The 20,854-nt window shown below is 37.8% G+C and overlaps 2 protein-coding genes across 2 annotated transcripts; one reads left to right on the top strand and one right to left on the bottom strand.

The window, feature by feature from the left end:
• Nucleotides 1-480: 480 nt before the first annotated feature.
• On the bottom strand, nucleotides 481-10,365 carry LOC135471481 (uncharacterized). The gene is made up of 7 exons (XM_064750738.1): nucleotides 10,272-10,365; nucleotides 8,430-8,706; nucleotides 7,931-8,137; nucleotides 7,076-7,159; nucleotides 5,802-6,402; nucleotides 5,049-5,205; nucleotides 481-4,552 (listed from the first exon to the last, which is right to left on the bottom strand). Exons 2-7 carry the CDS (start codon nucleotides 8,685-8,687, stop codon nucleotides 4,327-4,329), a joined length of 1,533 nt encoding a protein of 510 aa, XP_064606808.1. The 5' UTR covers nucleotides 8,688-8,706; nucleotides 10,272-10,365; the 3' UTR covers nucleotides 481-4,326.
• Nucleotides 10,366-10,673: 308 nt separating this feature from the next.
• LOC135475344 (GATOR1 complex protein NPRL3-like) lies at nucleotides 10,674-20,616 on the top strand. The gene is made up of 14 exons (XM_064755205.1): nucleotides 10,674-10,793; nucleotides 11,278-11,335; nucleotides 11,616-11,657; nucleotides 12,203-12,383; nucleotides 12,671-12,824; nucleotides 13,123-13,198; nucleotides 14,067-14,178; nucleotides 15,095-15,129; nucleotides 15,433-15,589; nucleotides 15,863-15,969; nucleotides 16,533-16,662; nucleotides 17,264-17,483; nucleotides 17,976-18,192; nucleotides 19,135-20,616. Exons 1-14 carry the CDS (start codon nucleotides 10,679-10,681, stop codon nucleotides 19,292-19,294), a joined length of 1,764 nt encoding a protein of 587 aa, XP_064611275.1. The 5' UTR covers nucleotides 10,674-10,678; the 3' UTR covers nucleotides 19,295-20,616.
• The last annotated feature ends 238 nt before the right edge of the window (nucleotides 20,617-20,854 follow it).

The raw sequence follows: 20,854 nt of genomic DNA on the forward strand, positions 1-20,854 counted from the left end.
TATACTTGTTTATTTTATTTATTTATTTGATTGCTGTTTTATGCCTTACTCAAGAATATTTCACTTATACACAGGCGGCCAGCATTATGGTGGGAGGAAACCGGGCAGAGCCCGGGGGAAACCCAGGACAATCCGCAGGTTGCTGGCAGACCTTCCCACGTACAGCCGGAGAGGAAGCCAGCATGAACTGGACTTGAACTCACAGCGACCGCATTGGTTAGAGACTCCTGGGTCATTACACTGTGCTAGTGCGCTAACCAACTGAGCCACGGAGGCCCCGAGTATACTTGTTGTCAAGGGTTTGTCTGTAGCAAAGTGAAAAAGAAGATGGTTTAATTAGCCAGGATAATATCTAGATTCTTTTTAGGGAGTCATACTGATATTAAAGAATGAAATATATACACTGTGATGGCAGAGAATTTATTTTATTGAAAAAAATCATTGCCAAAAACAAAAATCTAAATGCAACTCACTGCATCCCAGATTGCATACAAACCTGCTACAGAATCAAAGAAAGGGATAGGCTTACCATCCTCTGCAAGAGGGGAGAAAGTGTTATCGGATTTTCACATAGCAAACTATGGGCCATGTTTATTTTCCAGTGTTGTGCAACTTCGGTACAAATTTCCTGACAAAAATTGTAAAATGCATGGCTTTCAGCGAAAACAATACATTGATCAGAATAGCACCTAGAACTGGGTAAAGAAAATTAACAAATAAAAAAGTAAGTCATTAAATCTTAAGTGAAAATGTTATGTAGACAATAGGAAATATACTTTTTACAGTTAATAATTACACATGTGTATACACTTGCCTTAAAATATATAAAATGTAACTACTATTCACAACATTCTATATCTACCATTTCTCTGAGAGTTATCCCCATAGCTTTTCCTTTTCAAGGATTACAAATTACTTTCCATTTATTAACGTACTTTTCACAAAATTATGTGATTTATGATGGCACATTTTTGCTGATATTACTTTTCGGGCATTTTTTTAAATTAAACTTTCAACTGATGAAAGTAAAAATCCTAAAGATGCATTTATCACTTAAACACTTCAAGACAGTATTCGTAATGATCACATAACATCACAAAAGAAGTACAAGAGCTTTTCTCTCACTCTCTCTCCTTTTTTTTTTAATGCCATGTTTTAGATGATATCATCTTCAATATCATGGGCAGGCCCACATGTTGGGTTACAGGAAAACTAAGAATGACGTTAGCAATGGCCATCAATTGTGAAGGATCTGAGGACATGTCTGAATTTTTTTTTTTAATTCTCAAGAAATTTCAGTCAGTCATTTTTATAGGTGGTGAAAACCGGAGTGGTGTAAACCTATGGCATGTTTATACTGACAAACTTTCCCATGTATGACATGCAGATATATGCACCATACCCGTGGAAGATAAGCAGTCGTCAACAACTGTTAGGGTGCGCAGATGGCCCGATAAGCATCATCACCTACTTAATGTCACCCATGTCCATTGCCTGTATTCCACTGTAAGTTACATTTTTCTGTACTTTTTCTGGGAGAGCCTCTTGTCATGTCCGTCATTTCACATACAGTAAGCAATGTTACATTCATGTAATTACCATGGCAACATACCAGAAACATCCTAAGTCAGTTACACAAATGTGTTCTTATGTAGGGTCTATAAAAAAACGCTGACCTAGTTTCTTGGTTGTCATTACACTACACTATGTTGTTAAGGACTGAAATGATTTAGTAGAAAATTTAGTTTATCCAAAATATTTTCATAGTAACACATTCACGTGTAGTCTTTGGTAATATGCACAGATTTCTAAAGGATACAATTAGAAATTAAATCAGATCACAACCAAAAAGATGATGCAGTTTGATGACTAATGATAACAGCAGATTACTGATCAATTAGCTCTTGGAACTACTGGGGGAGACTTTTTCACCTGAAGTCATCAGGATACATGACAGCACACTCCTAAGTATGAAAACACATGTGTATTTTACACAAGTTCCAACACGCCTTCATAATTGTGATAGAGAGAAAACTTTGATTTGATAAGGTTTTATATAGATCACACTATTAAACTGTGTATTGATACGAGTGATGAGATATTAATTCTACACTTCCATGATTATCTCCGAAATGCTACGGTGAGACATACACATGTAGTTGTCAAGGTCAAGGCATGCCCTCTTGACCTATGCATCGAGCAATCATGCCCCCTACATCATGTCAAACGATATCACTAACTGCCTGTGCATGACTACCCTGTGTTTCAAAATCTTTTGCCCATACACAGTTAAATACAAAAACTTTACCAATATGAATCAATAGAAAATAACTTTGGACTTTGGGACAGCGAATTAGCAGTGAGTCTTCAGTCTATCAGGTCTGTTTACCAGATCCAGTCACAGGGGGACTTGGCCACAGCCACTGCCACAGTGTGGTATATTACCATGTGGCTACATTGCTGCTACAAGGCCAACATAGTTATCATCATCTTAACTACTATGACCTTGCATGTTGTGGGATTAATCACATTCATACTCTGTATGTGATCATTGTAACAACATTACAGTTATAATGTATCTTAATGCTACATGTACAAGCAAGGCCTGGTACATAGCACTTTTGTACCCTCATGTTTATAAATTCACTCAAGCATGCAAATGCCAAGGAGGGATTACAAAAGTATTGCAATGAGTCACCTTTCCAGCCCAAATGTCTGGAAAAGTATTAAAGTGATAGAAAGCTAAAAAAAATGCAGTGAGGCTCAACAGATGCACAGCTGAAAGCTTTGTGTAAAATTACTTTCACTAATGTGTATAGTTTTGTTTCTTAATGTTTAAGACAGATAAATACAATCTATATGAATCATGTAAATGGTGCTTAAGTACACTGATGTTACAAGAAGTTTTCCCCACTCTAAACACAGCTTTTAATATTGGAATAACTCTTATTACCCAAGGCTGAAAGATTATCTACAATGTAGATAATGTTCTCAAAAGATTCACCAGTAGAAGAATGAATAAAAACAGTGATGTGACATTAGTGCACTTGGCAATTTGAACATCTGACTCCAAGAAATTCAGTGAAAAAATGTAAAATAAAAAAAATTCTTCAACCTTTTTAATACCTGCAAGATGTTTATTCAATCAAGCATATCCTGATGCCATTATTCTGTGTAGACAGATAAAATTATACTTTTTGTGAAGCCCTGGAATTGGGCAACTCAACCAATGTAGTTTTATCTCCAAACTCAAATTCACAAAAGTGCATAAATCGCACTGAAAGTTTGGTAACATATTTTTAGAGACAGTTTAAATGGCATTTCTCATGATGCTAACTTTTTTTCAAATTTTTGTGTTATCTTGTCCATTAAATAAAAGCACATCATTACAGCATGATATCATATATAGTCGATAGTCTACTTGATAAAAATAAAATAAAATAATGCTCCTTAGTTTAGGAAAATGTTCTATTATAAACTGAGAACACAATAAGTTTTGTCATTTTTCAGTATCATTTGTGAGCACAATTAAAAGTACATGTACTCAAATGACATTAACAACCACTACCATCATCCTACCCTACTTTAAGTTACATTTCACTATTCTGAACACTTACTTTTACCTCATGACATGTCACGTCAACTGTTAGAGTTTGTAAGTATCAAAGGAAGGCTAAGAGGTGTCCAGATGTCACTCGTCCTCATGTATATGCAATTATCCTGCATCAGGTAAAATACTCTGGTTTCCACTGGACACCCACTGTCACTTATGGGACAAGTATATTCCTGTGTCCTGCAGCCGACACCATATACATCTGTTGACTAGGTTATCTCCCTTCGTTCGGCTTTGAAAACAATGATGGCTCGTAATCAATTGACCTTTACACCAGTCTTCTACAGGTACAGTACAGTACAGGTAATTATTATGCATATACAATATCAGGTGTGTATTCACAACAACTCCAGATGATGTACGCAAACTCCTGGTCTTTCCCTAACAAAGCCTCCAATCTCTTACTTTATATTGTGATACATTTTTTTGTTCAATTTTCCGATCACTCCGAATAAGAAGACAACAAAGTAGTGGAATGTACCTCCATAAACGTCTACCACACAGTCCCCCTTCACTAAGTTACTGACTGCTTAACAACACTGATGTTACCATGACTATGTATATTCTGCAGATATGTGTGACAAAGGCATGAAGTACTGCTCCTCACTTAGACCTGCACCAGAATACGCATATACAAGTACTTCCTTAATGACAAGAACAAATTAATTTACTTATCACACATCTGTACAACGGCATGCTACGGTCACATTATGTCAAAGAATTTTTTGTCTGGTTTCCAGAATAATGTTCATGACAGTGTCGTGATGTTTCCGTCCTTGCTCCATCAAGTCCAGACAAACATCATAGTGATTGCAATCAGGAATAATCCTTAACGTAACATCGGCAAATATATCAGTTAAGGCCTCCGCGAAACTCGAGCTGGATTGTACTGGCACAGTTTGATCTCTAGAGCCATGAGCTAACACTATGGCTGGCAACCTGGAAAATACAAGGAACAAATCAAAACCAATCAGCTCCAGTCAACAAATTCACAATTTCATTCATATACTTACATGTTTTTTCCACTGTTATGATGTTTTTGTTTGTTTCATAAGAGTACATATGTATGTGTACACCATAAATGCTGCATATTTTGACGTACCATAAATGCAATAAAATTTCGCCCATAAACATGCATTTTTAGAGACAAATAAATGTCATAAAACATTATTTTTGATGCTGAAACTTACAATTTTCCATTAGAATATCATCACACGTTCCAAGCAAACCTCAAAATACCTTCTAAAATCAACAGAACTCTCAGAATCAAGAAAAATTGGCAAGTTAGTCGTGGACGAAATTTAAGAACATTTACAGTAGTTTAAAGTTTTGCAAGAGTTGAGAATATCAATTACTAGATACCTACTACTGTACAATTTCACGTTTACAATCTGAAATGTAATTGTAGGACTTCTGTAAGAAGACATGTACATACTTGACACTCCTTGTGAGATTCTTGACAATAAGTGCTGGGGAGAATCTGTCAAAATGTTCTTCTCCATACATGGCTCGAGACATGGCTGAGATATCCTCCACACCCCAGCATCTCTCGTACTCATAATGCTCCCCAATATCATACACTCCGGCTAAACCTGAGGAGAGACAGGTTTTAAGTGATTTAATTTATTTGATAGATGTTTTATGTTGTACTCAAGAATATTTCACATATACAACGGCAGGAGAATTATGCTGGGAGAAAACTGCGCAGAGTAAGGGTGAAATCCAGGACCATCCGAAGATTGCTGACAGAACTTCCCATGTATGGCCAGAGAGAAAGTCAGCTTGAGCTGGACTTGAGCTCATATCGATTGCATTGGTGACAGGCACCTGGGTCGTAACACCGCACTGGCTCGCTAACCACCTTGGTGGTTTAAGTCAATGGTTATGATTAAAGCTTACCTATGACCCCTAACACACATTTGCCCAGACACCCCTTGGCACTGTAACTGGAGTTTACCCATAACCCCTCGCACACATTTGCCCAGACACGCCTTGGCACTGTAACTGGAGTTTACCTATAATCCCTCGCAAACATTTGCCCAGACACCCCAAGGCACTGTAACTTGAGTTTACCTATAATCACTCGCATGCATTTGCCAAGACACCCCTTGGCACTGTAACTGGAGTTTACCTATAATCCCTCGCACACATTTGCCCAGACACCCCTGGCCCTATAAATGAGGCTTACCAATGATCCCTCGCACACACTTGCCCAGGTCCATGAGTGTGGGCTGTCTGTCAATGACACGAGGCCTGACAGTTATCACCGAGTCCTCTTCATCTTTGTTTGACATGTCATCCTCCTCTTCCTCCTCACCACCCTCCTCATCCTCCATGGAGGGACCAGAGTCACCGGATGTCCTCTCCCCAGAGCTACTCCTCCACTCCTCAGAGTCAGACTCTGTCAGGTTCTCCATATCCAGCACCTCAATGGAGTCAGATGTCTCGCTGTCTATCCGACCTAACTCACGCTGATCCCTGCCAGACTCCTCCTGGCCCAGTAAGACAAAGGAACTAGAGCTGCCCTCTAAACTCATGCCATTTCCTTTAGCATCACTGTTACTGTTACCATTAAGAACATCGAAAGAAGCTGAAGAGCCTTCTGAACTTGCTGGCTTCGCATCATTCTCTCCATTGCTCCCATCAAAGTACTGTTCATCCAGTTCCATGCTGTCAGACTGGGGAGGTTCAATGCGGATGCCGTGAACCCACTCATCATGAAGTAACTCTAAGACAGCCATCACAGCTAGGTGAGCCCCTGCAGAGTGGCCCATTAGAATGACTTTATCCTATATTAACAAAGGTAGCATTATAAACCTCATTAGAGAAGAAAGTTTGGTCTATGGATGAACTGATGAATCCATAATGAGACAAACCTCTAAATATGCTTGAGTAAATAACCATACTGAGCAGTGGTACCTGAACAATCACTAAAGATTACTGTTTTAGTTACTTTTAAAAGACATCATCAAAATCAATTTTTCTTCTGGCTGGTACCTTGATGTATGTTGTAATATCTGAGGGATGAGATTCAAAATGCACAATTTTCAGTAGCTCAGTTGCTTTTATCTTGCATACACTTGTACAGACTATAAGATCTCTCTGTACTATTTTTACTTTACATCTACTAGCCCGAAGAAAGTAACCTGACTAAACATGTTTAGGATTCCTAGTGGTTGGCATTTCCAACAAAAAATCTTTTAATACTTTTTGCAACTGCTTTTTTTGGTGACATTATAGCAGACAAAAAAGGCAACTCATGGACTTACTGCGCCATTTATTGTCAGGAGGAGGTTTACAATGTTACTAAGTGCAATCAGGGATAGGGTTACAGACAGCTTACAATTAGATTTTTCATCATGCCTCAAGAAAGTTTACGTGATATTTAAAAAAAAAAAAAACATGCAAGAATATCGCAGAATCGCATACAAAAATATTTTTTAAAAAATCTGTAATACTTACCTTATTTCCGCCATGGTCATGAATGTTTTCATAAATCCAAGCCATACAATCCACTATGTCTTGTATCATATCGTCTACATAACCCTGTCAAACAATATCAATCTGCAAGTCTTCACCAGAGGCACTATACAACATACCTCTCATCTCCATACTGCACTAATCTCATCTCATTTAGTTGTAAAAGAATGTCACACATACCCTGGTTTCCAAAAGCTTGCTGAGTGAAAATGGATAACATGGCAGAGAAGTTATTTATTTATTTATTTGACTGGTGTTTTATGCCGTACTCAAGAATATTTCACTTATACGACAGTGGCCAGCATTATGGTAGAAGGAAAACAGGACAGACATGAAAAAAACCCAAGACCATCTGCAGGTTGCTGACAGACCTTCCCACTTATGGCTGGAGAGGAAGCCAGCATGAGCTGGACTTGAACTCACAGCGACCGCATTGGTGAGAGGCTTCTTGGTCATTATGCTGCGCTAGCGTGCTAAGCAATTAAGCCACGGAGGCCCCCCAAAAAGTTAAAGAAATTCATAGTGCCAACCTTCTTGTACACTTTGTAAGGCTCTTTAAGGATATAAACAATGTGGTTGTCAAAGAAAATGATAGGCCTAGCATGGAGTTATTGCAAAGATATGTATACACTATTTCTTAGTTAAAAGGTTATTACGAAGTAGTAACACAATTCAGTGAAGTGAAACAGCCTCAGAATCTTCTTTTAGCCCATGCGATCTTCCCAAATTTTATCCTTGTTTAATAGCCATTCCTTCGTTCCTTGTCTCCAGAAGCAATATCACATACTTGTTAACGCTACATGTTAAATTAATGAGTAGAATTGGTGTCTGACTTACCTGAGGGTAGAGGGAATAGTTAGGGCAGCAGACGATGGCCTGTAGAGCATCAGCCACCTGGGAGCAGAGTAAGCCATACATACTCTTATCCCCAGATGACCAGGTACCACCATACACAAACACCACCACTGGCTTCAGGTTGCGGCTGTTGGAGTTCAGAGGGAAATACAGGTCGAGGGACCTGTCATTACGCCCATATGGAATATCCTGAGAAATAAGGTGAAAAATTATTATGACATATCAGTTCGTAACAATTTTGGCAAAATGACATTACATGTATGTATATATTACATATAATAATTCTGTATAAAGCTTTAAGATTTGCACTTGTGTTTAGTCAGACAATATATGTAAATACCGTATATAACTAAAGTTTCATTCAGTTTTTCTGATATGAAGAACCTACTGACTTAAACTTCAGCATATCATAAGGGTTATCACAATATATGCTGTAAGTTTTAGGCAGAATATCCAAGACTAGGCAGTGTATTACATGTACCTTCAGCAATCTGTATCTGTCAGCATAGGTGTAAAACCATTTCCACTTAATCAACACTGGCAAGTGTTGAATATCTAATAATTTGAGTAACACTCGGTAGTTGAGATAGAAGACTCTTCTGGGATGAAATGCTCGTTTCAATTTTTTCCTTGTGTGAGGACCAGCGTACAAAACATTACAGATAGCTGCTACAGCGTAGGGCACGGCAATAGCTGAGGACATCAACACTAGCAGTCCTTTACCTACTTCCTTCAGCATTGTGTGTGGTGGTGTGTACCTGAAACCAAAACCGATATTTGTACACTCTTTAATGTAGATGACAAATGAGTGCATCTGGAAGCTTAAAGGTGTGCTTTATGAATAAACATGTCCCATTAATCAACCCTTGTTAACAGATTGAAATAATATTCATTTCAGGCATTAATAATCAGATACCGAAAACACACCTTAGCATTTAAAGGCAAAGAAAACACTAAAAGAAAGTATTTACCAGATAAAACACCATTAAACACTATCCAGGAAAATAGTTTGATTTAGTTTTTTTTTTTTGGAAATTTTTCTCACCGACTGAGTGTCAAGTGGCAAAAAGTTGAAATAACATCACTGGTCCCATTATCGTCAGAAAAGGCCACAATAGAATCCAAAGTTTTAAATGCATTTTATGGGTCAAAAAATATTCTAAAAAAAAAAATTAAACTATTTTCCTGGGCAATACTTAATGGTCTTTTATCTGATATGTACTTCATGCTAGTGTGTTCTTTCCCTTTTATTTACTAAAGTGAATGAGACTGATATCATAATGGTGTGTCTCAACAATTTCATTGTGCTGCCTCATCACTGACATGCCATTGCTTGATTTATTTACTGATTTGATAGGTGTTTTAAGCTGCACTCAAGAATATATCAATTATACGACGGCAGATAGCAATATGGTGGGAGGAAACCAGGCACAGCCCAGGGGAAACCCACAGCTATCCACAGGTTGCACTCTGATCTTCCCACATATGGACGGAGAGCAAGCCAGTATGAGCTGTTGAACTCACAACGACAATACTGGTGAGTCATTGCGCTGTGCTTGCAAGCTAAAAATCTCTGTCACAGAGACCCCTGCCGTAGATTTGACTGAATTATTTATTTGATTGGTGTTTTACGCCGTACTGAAGAACATATTTACTTATACGGCAACGACCAGCATCATGTTGGGAGGAAATCGGACAGAGTTTGGGGGAAGCCATGATCATCTGGAGGTTCCTTGAAGACATTCCCACAAATGGCCGGGGAGGAAGCCAGCATGAGCTAGACATGAACTCACAGCGACCATAATGGTGAGAGGCTCATGCGTCAATGCAACATGCTGGCATGCTAAGCACCTTGGCCACGGAGGCCCCCACCTGAAACTGTATACAACCCAAATATACAAATATACTGTCAAGTGCTTAGCTTTCTCCATTCCTCGTATGTTATGTACCAAGTGAAGAAGTTTTAAAACCGATTAATTTGTCAGCGTTTAGGCATGACGGATTTGAACAATAATACAACTGGCCTGAACCAGATGTAGAAATGCACGCAGCTAATGGACAACCCTCTTTCACAAACGGACAACATCGTCCTATGGACGACAGCAGACCGCTGATAGGACAGTTAGAAATTGCTTGTACTTATCTATCGAACGGGGCGGTTTAAACATACAACACCTGTCATACTGCAAATAGCATGTGGAGACATTTTCGAGTGTCCAGATTCCGACATTTCGATTAGCGAATATTAGTGCGCATATCAATAAATAAGCAGCGCACCTCTGCTTGCAATGTTTCTGCCAATTCAGATTTAAGAATCACTTACAGGGGATAAATATCTTTTCACCAATGTAACGAGTACCTTAATTATAAACAAAGAGAGAACAACGATCGCACTTAGTCGATGTCTGACATTTTGGGTTAGCCTGGGAGTAAGCCCCATTGGTCTGGGCGCGATGTTATCTTTCACTTCGTCTCAATGAACTACAGATTCCGTGTATCGTCTTTATTGGTTATCTCAGCTACTAAGTGTTAATATATTTTTTTTTTTTGCATAAAATACATCCTAATCGAAAAGGTCAAAAAAAGCAATTTTTATTTTAAAAGTCTTAAATTTAGACTGTACCAGACAGCGGAATTGGATTTTTGAGTGCGCGGCAGTCTGATGTGTAGTCTGGACTTTCAATACTTGACAGACCACAAAACGTGTTATGGCCCGGTAAAATTGCCTCCATGGCGGACTCCGACCCGGTAGGGGTCATTTTAGTAACGGCCGGGACGAGAGGGGATCGGATGTTATTTAGGTATCCGTATGAAACAGAGGAGAACCGAGAAATTTTCTCTAAATGTAAGGGATAGTCTTGCGTCGGTACCAAAGACAACAACAACTTGTACTTATCGCTTCTTCAGACGGCTGTCACTTTGACAGTTCAGATATTATGCCATTTGATTTTAGCTTAAGTTTTAAGGTGGTTTGTGTTATTTTGTGTACCATTGAGTATTTCTTTCTTAGAATTAATTGGATGAAATTACCGTCGGGAATTTCAAAATGTGGGCCTAAGGGACTAAAGTTCATGGGGGTTACTATCACCAAGACGAAGGGGTGTGTATTTTTGACTCGATCACGCCATATTTAGATGGGTTTTTTTTCCGCCTCAGAATGCTTTAGAAACAAAGCAGGACCTTAATTGAACCGAAGATCGGATATATACAAAAAGGGATATACATGTATTAGGTACGGTGATGCAACCTCTCATGTGAACTCTTGGATCCCTGCCTAAATGTATTAGTGTTTGTGGAATTTGAAATGTCAGTGGTCTGTTGGTTTCTAGTGACTGGAAGAAATCCATACGCTGTAAAGATAGCTGAGGATTTGCAAGCTGTGAACAGGTAAGTACGAATAACCATGCAAATCAGTGGTTACATATGTTTATTAAATGAAGTATTTGTTAATATTCATTGAACTAAAATTCCAGTGTGAGCCACTGATTGAATGTGTTCATTATGTACTGTTATTTAGACGTAGATATAAATTCTTTTCATGGGATTTGCTATGGTTATGTCTCTGGTATATCATTGAAATGTGTTCATTGACCAGACAAAGAAGTCAATGAATAAATTAGAAGCCTTTTTGATTTGTTTGACTGATATAATGTTTTTATGATTACAGGAGAAGGAAGACTTCAAGCATTAGAAATGGTGTTCTTGTTGGGTAATAGCATACATTTGTTTGTGTATGAATATAATGTATATTCTAGTATCCACACAGCAGTAATTACACGTTATTAGACGCATACCAGCTGATTGGGAATTCACACTTCCGCCACACCAAAATAGAACAAGTGTGTATTATGCACATCAAAAGATTCAACCATGGAGCAAATCCTCGTCACTAAAAACGAAAACTTGACTCCAAAATTTAAGATTGTAAGTCTGGTAGTAATTGTTTTTGAATGACACAAAATCATGTAGAGAAATTGTGCCCTCGTCAGTGTGGCATTTGCCAGCATGCTTGTGTGTCACTTGCCTTTGAAAGAGTGGTGATTTTACTCTGGACACTCCAGTTTCCTCCAATTCTAAACCTGGGTACTGTCAAATAATAACGGCAAAAAAAAAGACCAATCGTTAAAACTGAATGCAGCCTGATAACTGTTTATAACAAGGCAATCAAAGTTTTGTTAGCTGATACCAAATTGTGTGAAAGGAGGGATATTCAACATTTTATTTGAACTTGTCATGCATGCATGTTGTTTTCAGATTCTCAAATCCAATACTTGCCAACCTGCTGGCTTTACGGTCGGAGTTATGTGGTCGAAGATTTGATGTAAAAATCGATGATGTTCGTTTTGTGGGGTTTCCAATAATGTTGCAGGCAGACTCTGACAAACAGACAAAAGGACCATCTATATTATCATTTAATATAGTGTTTGTGTTGAAGGTATGTCCTCTTCAGCTACATACCATTGAAGCAGTTAAATATGTCTTGGGTATTTCTACTCTGTTCAATGTTTTAAGTTATCTTTCACCTGTAAGATGACAATTTCAACAAGAAGTACATGCTCTTTCATTGCATTTTGATAAACATTTCTTCATTATGAATTGAATTTTAACCTTTTAAACATTGCAACACTTTCAACCACATTTTAATACTAAAATTCTCTATTACTCTTCAGGGTACTCAAAAATGCACGCTCTTCACTGTACTTACTTCATTTTGCATTACAGGCAAATGTAAGTCCCAGTGTTGTGTCATGTTATCAAGACCTGGCCAAACAACTGACAGTAGCCATCCGTCACGAGGAAACAAGATGCCATTATTTGACAGCTCAGACCAAGATCATACTCTCCATCCATGATGAGGTAGCGGCAATGCCAGAAGGTATGCTGTTCCTCATTAACTTAACTCTGAAAGTTTACCTATGATCATTTAATACTTTGTAAGACCTCTGTTATTTTTTGCTAGAATTGTTGCAAAAGCTGACATTATTAATGGAAATAGCCAGAAAAATGATAATGAAAAAAAAATGTTCCGCTGCCATATTCCAGAACATTTTGATGGGAAACTAAGATGACTCTGGATGACTATACATGTATTCTTGAACACAGCATTAAAAACTAATGAAAAAGTAAATAAATAAATAGCATCTAGTGAAGTGTGCATTGATTGGATTTTGTAGATTCCTGTGATTCACCTTTCAAGTTAATTTTGGAGAAGAGTCAGCTGGCTAAGGATCTTAAATATGTTTACGACAGGTCAGTATTTCAGCAAAACCGAAGTTGTGTACATTTCTGCTGCTAATCATTTCATTGATTACATATATTTGTTGGGGGCCATTGGCTGAAGGGGTTAGCACACAAACACAGCACAGTGACCCAGGAGCCTCTCACAAATGTTTTCGCTGTGAGTTCTAGTCCAGCTTATGCTGGATTCCTCTCCAGGAAGATCTCCAGCAACCTGTGGATGGTCGAGGGATTCCCCCCGGGCTCTGCCCAGTGTCCTCCCACCATAATGCTGGCTGCTGTTGTATAAGTGAAATATTCTTGAGTACAGCATAAAACACCAATCAAGTAAATAAATAAAATAAATATATATGTTAGAGTGGGCTTCACAGTGTACAGTGGATAAGCATTGGCCTATTGTCTGGAGTTTTGTAAGGTGCTTGGCCATGTGGGTTATTTAGTTTCCTCTGGTTTTCACCCAGTTTCATCTTCCTGTAAACCTGGGACCACCATCAGTTTTATATAACTTTTGCCCTAAATCGTATTTCCTTACAGCACTATATTGTGCATACAAAAGTTTACCAAGAGTAGGCAATGTTTGGAGGAATTACTGTACCGAAGATACAAGAAATTTGATTTACAAAGTTTTATGAGAATTGACCTAAGTGCCAAACCGATTAGTATATTCTTTGGTATTGTGTAAAGCATTTATAAGATAAATAAAAACAGCAGTTTATAAGTGCTATTACGTGGTATTTGCTTAACTCTAAGGAGCAGAGGGTTTAAAGTTTTCATATTTAATAAGTCTATACATTTGTGTAATATTCAAGAAAATTTGTCATGTATATAGGAACATGTAGAATTCCAACATATTCCTGTGCAAAATGTTTGATTTGTACAGCCTGTGTGATACTGGAGTTGTCCTTCTACACACAAACAGATGGGTGGAGATCAATTTCTGCCTTCCTCATAAAATCTATGGCTCTATAAGTGCCAGAGGGGCAAAAATAGAGGTAAGAGTTTAGATTCTTGCATGAGACGGGCTTCCATAAGAGAGTTGAGGCTGTAGTATTGTGTTCTGATGATGACCGGTAGAAGTGGTTTTATGCAGCCACCAAATTGAACTGTGGAAGTAAAGTTTAATTTAGCGAATAATTGTTCATTCTAATTTTATAATTAATCTTTTTGAGTATAAAAATGATTTCATTTAATTGGACTGGGAGTAGGCAAGAAAAAAATTTCTTTTGAATTTTTGCACTTTGTGAGGAAAATGGTTCTTGTATACGTAAGTATATGTAAGTGCAAGTTGGATAACAAATGCTGCAAGTCCATGTATCTATGCGAGTTACAGCACATCATCCAATTATTTTATTTATTTATTTGATTAGTGTTTTTCGCCCTACTCAAGAATACTTCATGACCATTCTTAGGTTGCTGGAAGACCTTCACACCTTTGACCTTCATCAAATTATGAAAATGTATCCCACCCAAAAGGGAAACTACATGTATGTCACAATTCCAGAGTAAAAGGCAGAAGATGTCCATGTAGAAAATCGGTTTAAAAGAGAGACTATTTGTTAATATTCTTGTACTACTATATACAAGTACCTTTATTAGGTTGATTTACACATGCTATATAGGTATGTATGAAAAATTGTATGAGGTGTTGTTGTATGTTGAGGTGTTGTTGTATGTTGATTATGTGACCTGGAAAAAGAAAATGGAAATAAACGCCTGCTTTGAAAAGAATAAAGTGATTCAGTATTCCTGATTGAAGGTGTGTGTGTTGGCTTCATGCTTTATTCCTGTCAGTAAAATTACTTCACATTAAATTACTTATTTCTAAACCATAGATACATTGTCTTTTACTTGAATATTACTCACCAGAAATGTTTCATTGATAATCAGAATATGTTACATATTTTGTAGCCTGAAGCTGTTCAAAGATGTCTGGCCTCTTTAAGGTGTGTAAAGATAAGTGTGGGTAGTATCTGGATATATCTTAGAATTTAAGCTTACTTAAAGTTCTTCACCAACATGATACAAAAATGATTTTATTCAGAAAGATACATATGTGTGAATTCATGATTTTTTTGTATACCAAAGCAAACTTCTAATTGATAGGCAGTGCACACCCCTTCTGTTCTGACATCATAAAACGCTGTGGCTTTGCTGTATTATTTGTATGATTTTTACAAATGATTTTTTTTTATTTGTATACATGATTTATGGTTATACTGTTGAAATTTTAATGGATGTGTTTACAGACCTTATCACGCCATGCTGTTGTTAGTTGATGAGAACAGTTTACTGGACAGTTTACCGGTGGACTGTACCCCCACCCTGCCAAAACTGGTCCAGGCAGCCAGCCCACTGAAGAGTTTAGAGACACTGGCATTAGATGCAGATCTCAGTCTGTCACAGGTAAACACATGTGTCAACCTTGGTATGTTATGTTACATTTAGTTGTGAAGTCAACTTAAAATTTATGTGTGTTACAAATGTGGTAAATGCACATATGAAATTCATCATATAAGTTTTGCTTTGCATAAATGCAAATCATAAATGTTCTGAGCAAACTGAGAACACACATTGATGATGATGTACATAACATCAGCAATGCATTTTCTCAGTTGTCAGTTTTTCTTAGTCCTTTTCCTTATTTCTTGACAAACAAAATATTTTGCTTTGTTATAGGTGTTTCAGATTGTATCCCACTTGGTCTACTGGGCTAAGGCAACTATAATATTCCCACTCTGTGAAAGCAATGTCTATATGCTGTCACCTCATGCCTATACACATGTGTGAGTAGAAAGGGAATTTCATCAGTCTTGTAACAAATCAGCATGTTTTATATACATCACCACCTGATGGTGTAACAGCCATTTGGTGAGAAATCAAGCAAGTTAGTTGTTCATCTAAGACAGAGCACATAGAAATTTTACCTTTTAGCTTACATGTACCTCTTACCCCTTGGCACCTGTCTGACCGCACATTCATCATGTGAACACTTTTTACAGATACCGATAATATTTCTGTTAACTTTTTTCAGGTCATGCTACACTTGCTGTGATCAGATTTTATACACACGCTGGTTACAAAGCTTGTGAATAGTCTACCTTTTTGCTGGTGTAAACACCCAGCTGTCTGGTTAGTCTTGTTAAAAGGATACACTTTTTGCAACACAGAATCTGTCACTAAGAAGATTAAAGGGGTACAATCCTCTGCTCAAAAGTAGGCCAAGGGATATAATTTAATGTTAGTGACTTCCACAGTTTGTTTTTTCACACTTTCAAAAATGTTTACATGTATAAGGATACCACAGATATAGGAAGTTTTGTGAACGTGTTTTGTTTTCATGTTGCAGTAATTCACCTCAGGTGGAGTCATTTGTGGACCACTTCCCAGGCATGTCTCTGCCAGCTGTTCTCTCCGAGTTCTCCCTGCCTACCCCTCTTGGTCAGCATAGGGATGTTTTAGGACTACCTCAGCAACAGGTACTTTCTAGCGTTTTTTTTTTTTTGTTTTTCAGCAGTATGAAAGTGATTCTGCAGTTGAAGCTAAATGTGCTTGAGCAGGTATCATAATTTATGACGATATTCAACCGATAGCATATTTCAACCACCTGTACATTGTATATGCTGAACACAGTATACATGTATTTTATTGTAATGTGTACATTAAAATATTTCTTTGTTTCACTGGTGTTTTATGTTGTACTGAAGAATATTTCATTTACATGCATGTAATTATAATAGTGGGTTTATGCGTGGAGGAATTGGAGCGTAGTCCAGCGGAAACCAAGCTCCTGTACCTGATAAGCTTCAAGGTTTTAGCTACAATTCTTAGCCAAATTAATTTTAATTTACAACTTCCCTGGTGAAGGACAGGTGGACTTCTGGCGAAGTCATTAGTCTGATCACTTCTTTAAAATAAAATAGAAATGAGGCATAACTGGATATTCAGTCTGTCTTCAGTGTTAAAACAATTTTGTGAATATCTTCAAATTTACCAGTCTTCAGGAATATGTATTAGGCAAGGATTTAGTGACTTGCACCAGGTCAGTATCAGAAACTAGTGTTTATATCTCATCTTCAGACTCAGAAGGTACAGATGGTAATCTGGATGCTGCAGCGACGCTTTCTAATCCAGCTGCATCAGTACATCCACCTGGTGCCCTCAGTGGAGGGAGTGGCAGACTCTGGCGTGGATGATGCGTTTGCGTCAGGATTGTCCGCAGATAAGTCTCACCTGGGCAGCTCTGTGGAGGAGAACTCTGTCCTCAGGAGAACCACCAGTTCCTCTGATATTGCCTCAGGTAAAATGAAATAGTAAGCACCAGGCTACAATTTGTGAGCATTAGATTTTCAGTTGAGACTTAGAAAAATGTGTGTATGGGCAGGATTAATATATTTGTATGTCCCCATGGAAATGCAATGGAGCCATTTTCATTTGCACCTATTCGTAAGTGTACCTGTGTGTGACATAGCCCTCCTCACAAAATATCTCAAAAACTAAAGAAGTAAGACAGTTTAGTTTTAGCACCAGAGGTGACAGGTATTTGTGTCGAAAAATGCACTTTTTGGTGTGAAACTTTAAATTCTTATTAAATTCAGTTTTATTTACATTGGGGTGTTCCTATTATGAAGGATTATTTATTATTATTCGTTTCAAAACTGGTCAAATAGTGGTACAACTAAATAATAATGCCAAAAAATATTTAATTTTTAATAAAAAATATTTAAACGCTGAGAACTTACAATTTTCAAATATTTGATACTTATAAGAAAATTTTGAAAAAAAATTGCAGTTAACAGTGATGAAAGTCCTGTGCCTGCAATGACCAACAATCTGGCCAAGTCTCCATCACTGGAATTTGGTACAAATGGTGCCCTTCTCTCTGATGAGAGTGGCTCGGACTGGAGAGCTAGGGAGGCTGTCCTCTGTCATCTGAACAAAGCTGAGAAAGACAGTATTCTGAGAGTGCCAGCGGCAAAGAATCCAGAGGATTTGAAACTCTTCTTAAGGTTGGTAGAAAATGGTGAAATTTTTTTTTATTCTGGGATGAAGCATCAATTAAATAAATGTTATGTTGGTAAACTTCACCTATATAGTTACACATGTTAATTGTATTTATTTACTATTATATAACTTTGTCTTGTCGTTCTTTTCCATGTATTCAGATTTTGTCCATGCAAATCTTTCTAAAGTATGGAACCTACTTCCATGAAACTTTATAGCATAGATCTTCCCTGTCATCTAAACTTGTGCATGCTTACGTTTCATTACAATCAGGTAATTATTTTCATAATTACTCCATTCAGGTACTTAGAGCAGTTGTGGATTTTCATGTACTCTGTCTTCTCCTTCAATTGCTACATTTCTCCATTCAAACTGGATGTACCAGTAGTACAATCAGTGCAAACCACGAATGGCCCATGAAACATTCTGTATGAAGTCAAACTAGCAACATGATGTCTTGTCATTTTTTTTAAGGTTTTCTTAGTTTTCTTTGTTTCTTTTTTGGAAATGTTGGGGGGGTGGAGGAGGGGGTATTTTGAACATTCAGATTCTAGTTTGATTAATATTGATTGGAGTTTTATGGCACACTCATGACTGCGGCCAGCATAATGGTGGGAGGAAATCGGATAGATCCCTGGGGAAACCCACGGCCATCCGTAAGTTGCTGGTTGATCTTCTCATATGCAATCGGAGAGGAAGCTAGCATTAGGTGGACTTTCCCTCACAGCAGTCACATTGGTGAGAGGCTCCTGGGTCATTTTGCTATGCTAGCATGCGAACCACTAGGTCACAGCCCCTCCTGTTAATTTTGTATTGTTTTTATTAGAACTACATATGTGCATGAATATATTATGATGTGCAGTATTTTTGATTTGTATTTACTAAGGATGTACTTTTTATAATATTGAACTACATGTATATGACACTAAATCTATGGTTGTTCTCAGATTACGTCCATACTTCAATGGCAAGCATCACCTGGAAGAGATCATGTACTATGAAAATGTTCGGCGCTCTCAACTGTTGACCTTGTTGGACAAATTCCGGGGAGTTTTGATAACATGCAGTCACCAGGATCCGGCCACGGCTTTCTATGTGAAGACATAATTGTTCAGGCATCTCCAATAGCCGGCAATCTTATTGCAGTGGTTCAGTCACCAGGATGTACTCTTTACAACTCATGATCAATTCTGAAAAGCCTTTCATGTTATCTTGGTGCAGCCTTCTGCTATCTGCTGTGCAATTCCTCTGCAGTGGTGTTCGTATTTCCCTTGCACAGCAGTAGTAGTCACATCTATGGTTGAAACAAAAAACAGGCATGAGAAAGGGGAAATCATCAAATGATACTACAACTATACCGGACAACTTTTGACCAATACCTGCAGCCAAGCCACGGAAAGATTGAGTTAGAGATGCCACCTGGCTGATCAAACGCTAATGAAATCCAGTGAAGCCGATTATCTCACTTCAGCTGCGGTGCGATTGTCATATTGAATTTGATATTTTGATTGTAAGTAGAACGAGTAGGGCATGGCTCTTTCATAAGCCTTCAGATGAAGCAGTGTGTTGAATACTACAATTGCATGAAATAGATCATGTCCTATTTTCATGCATCTAGTCCAATTGGACATATTTGCTCGACAAACACTGTGTGATCGCGCCTTCAGGCAACTATAATGAATTCATTTCACAATTGTAGGGTATGCAGGACACCACTAACCATATAGTCCCATCATTGGCATTACACTGAATTCTAAGTGTCAAGATGATTTGAATATATAGCATGTTATATATTGCTTTAAAAAGAGTTGTTTGTATGTATCATATATGTACAAAATTTTCAAAACAATTTTCATGAACAATCAAGTTTGTTATCAGTAAATGTGAAAACACTTAAATTATATGTACAGTTATGTGTGTATAGAAATGTACAAACCTGTTTATTATATTGTAATGACAGTATTAATGAATGTCAGATTTTCAGCATAAACCACAATTGTGGAGTAAAAGGTTAATTATGTTGTCATCTAGTCGTGATTGTGGTTTTGTAGCATCTTTAGTGCTCATTATGAAGATGTGCCATTGTGTATTATCATGTAGTCTTTTGATTTATTTATTTATTTGATTGAATATCAAGAATATTTCACTTATACAACGGCGGCCAGCATTATGGTGGTTGAAAAACGGGGGTAACCCACGACCATCTGCAGGTTGCTCGCAGACTTTCCCACATATGGCCGGAGAGGAAGCCAGCATGAGCTGGACTTGAACTCACAGCGACAGCATTGGTGCGAGACCCCTGGGTTATTACGCTGCACCAGCGCGCTAACCAACTGAGCCACGGAGGCCCCTGTAGTCTTTTGAGTTTGTAGGTGTTATTGATAAGACAGTAATACCATGTGCTGCATTTCTTACTGTCTCTGTGAATAAAGTTTGACATTAAACAATTTGTCTGTGATGTTACTCCTTAAAATATCAGTTCATTCACTTTTCCTGTACTTCTTCATGCTCTGATTATCAATCTATCTAGTTGGTGGCAGTGTTGGAACGTTATAAAATTCGGAGGGGAGGGTGCTGAGGCAGCTGAAGTAGCATCCCAGACAATAAATGTGGGGGATAAAAAAGCTCTGTCCTGATCTCTGCAGTGCAGCTAAAGTGTTACATCAG

The sequence above is a fragment of the Liolophura sinensis genome, chromosome 1 (assembly GCF_032854445.1).
Source record: "Liolophura sinensis isolate JHLJ2023 chromosome 1, CUHK_Ljap_v2, whole genome shotgun sequence".
Taxonomy (NCBI): domain Eukaryota; kingdom Metazoa; phylum Mollusca; class Polyplacophora; order Chitonida; family Chitonidae; genus Liolophura; species Liolophura sinensis.

Bases quoted from the DNA above. Each gene is read 5' to 3' on its own strand.
- LOC135475344 (XM_064755205.1), top strand. From the start codon at position 10,679: ATGGCGGACTCCGACCCGGTAGGGGTCATTTTAGTAACGGCCGGGACG. The intron at 10,794-11,277 runs GTAAGGGATAGT...GTTGGTTTCTAG, and splicing joins CCGAGAAATTTTCTCTAAAT to TGACTGGAAGAAATCCATAC. The intron at 15,590-15,862 runs GTAAACACATGT...GCTTTGTTATAG, and splicing joins CAGATCTCAGTCTGTCACAG to GTGTTTCAGATTGTATCCCA.
- LOC135471481 (XM_064750738.1), bottom strand. From the start codon at position 8,687: ATGCTGAAGGAAGTAGGTAAAGGACTGCTAGTGTTGATGTCCTCAGCT. The intron at 7,160-7,930 runs GTAAGTCAGACA...ATTGTTTGACAG, and splicing joins ACTATTCCCTCTACCCTCAG to GGTTATGTAGACGATATGAT. The intron at 4,553-5,048 runs GTATGTACATGT...TGTATTTTCCAG, and splicing joins AATCTCACAAGGAGTGTCAA to GTTGCCAGCCATAGTGTTAG.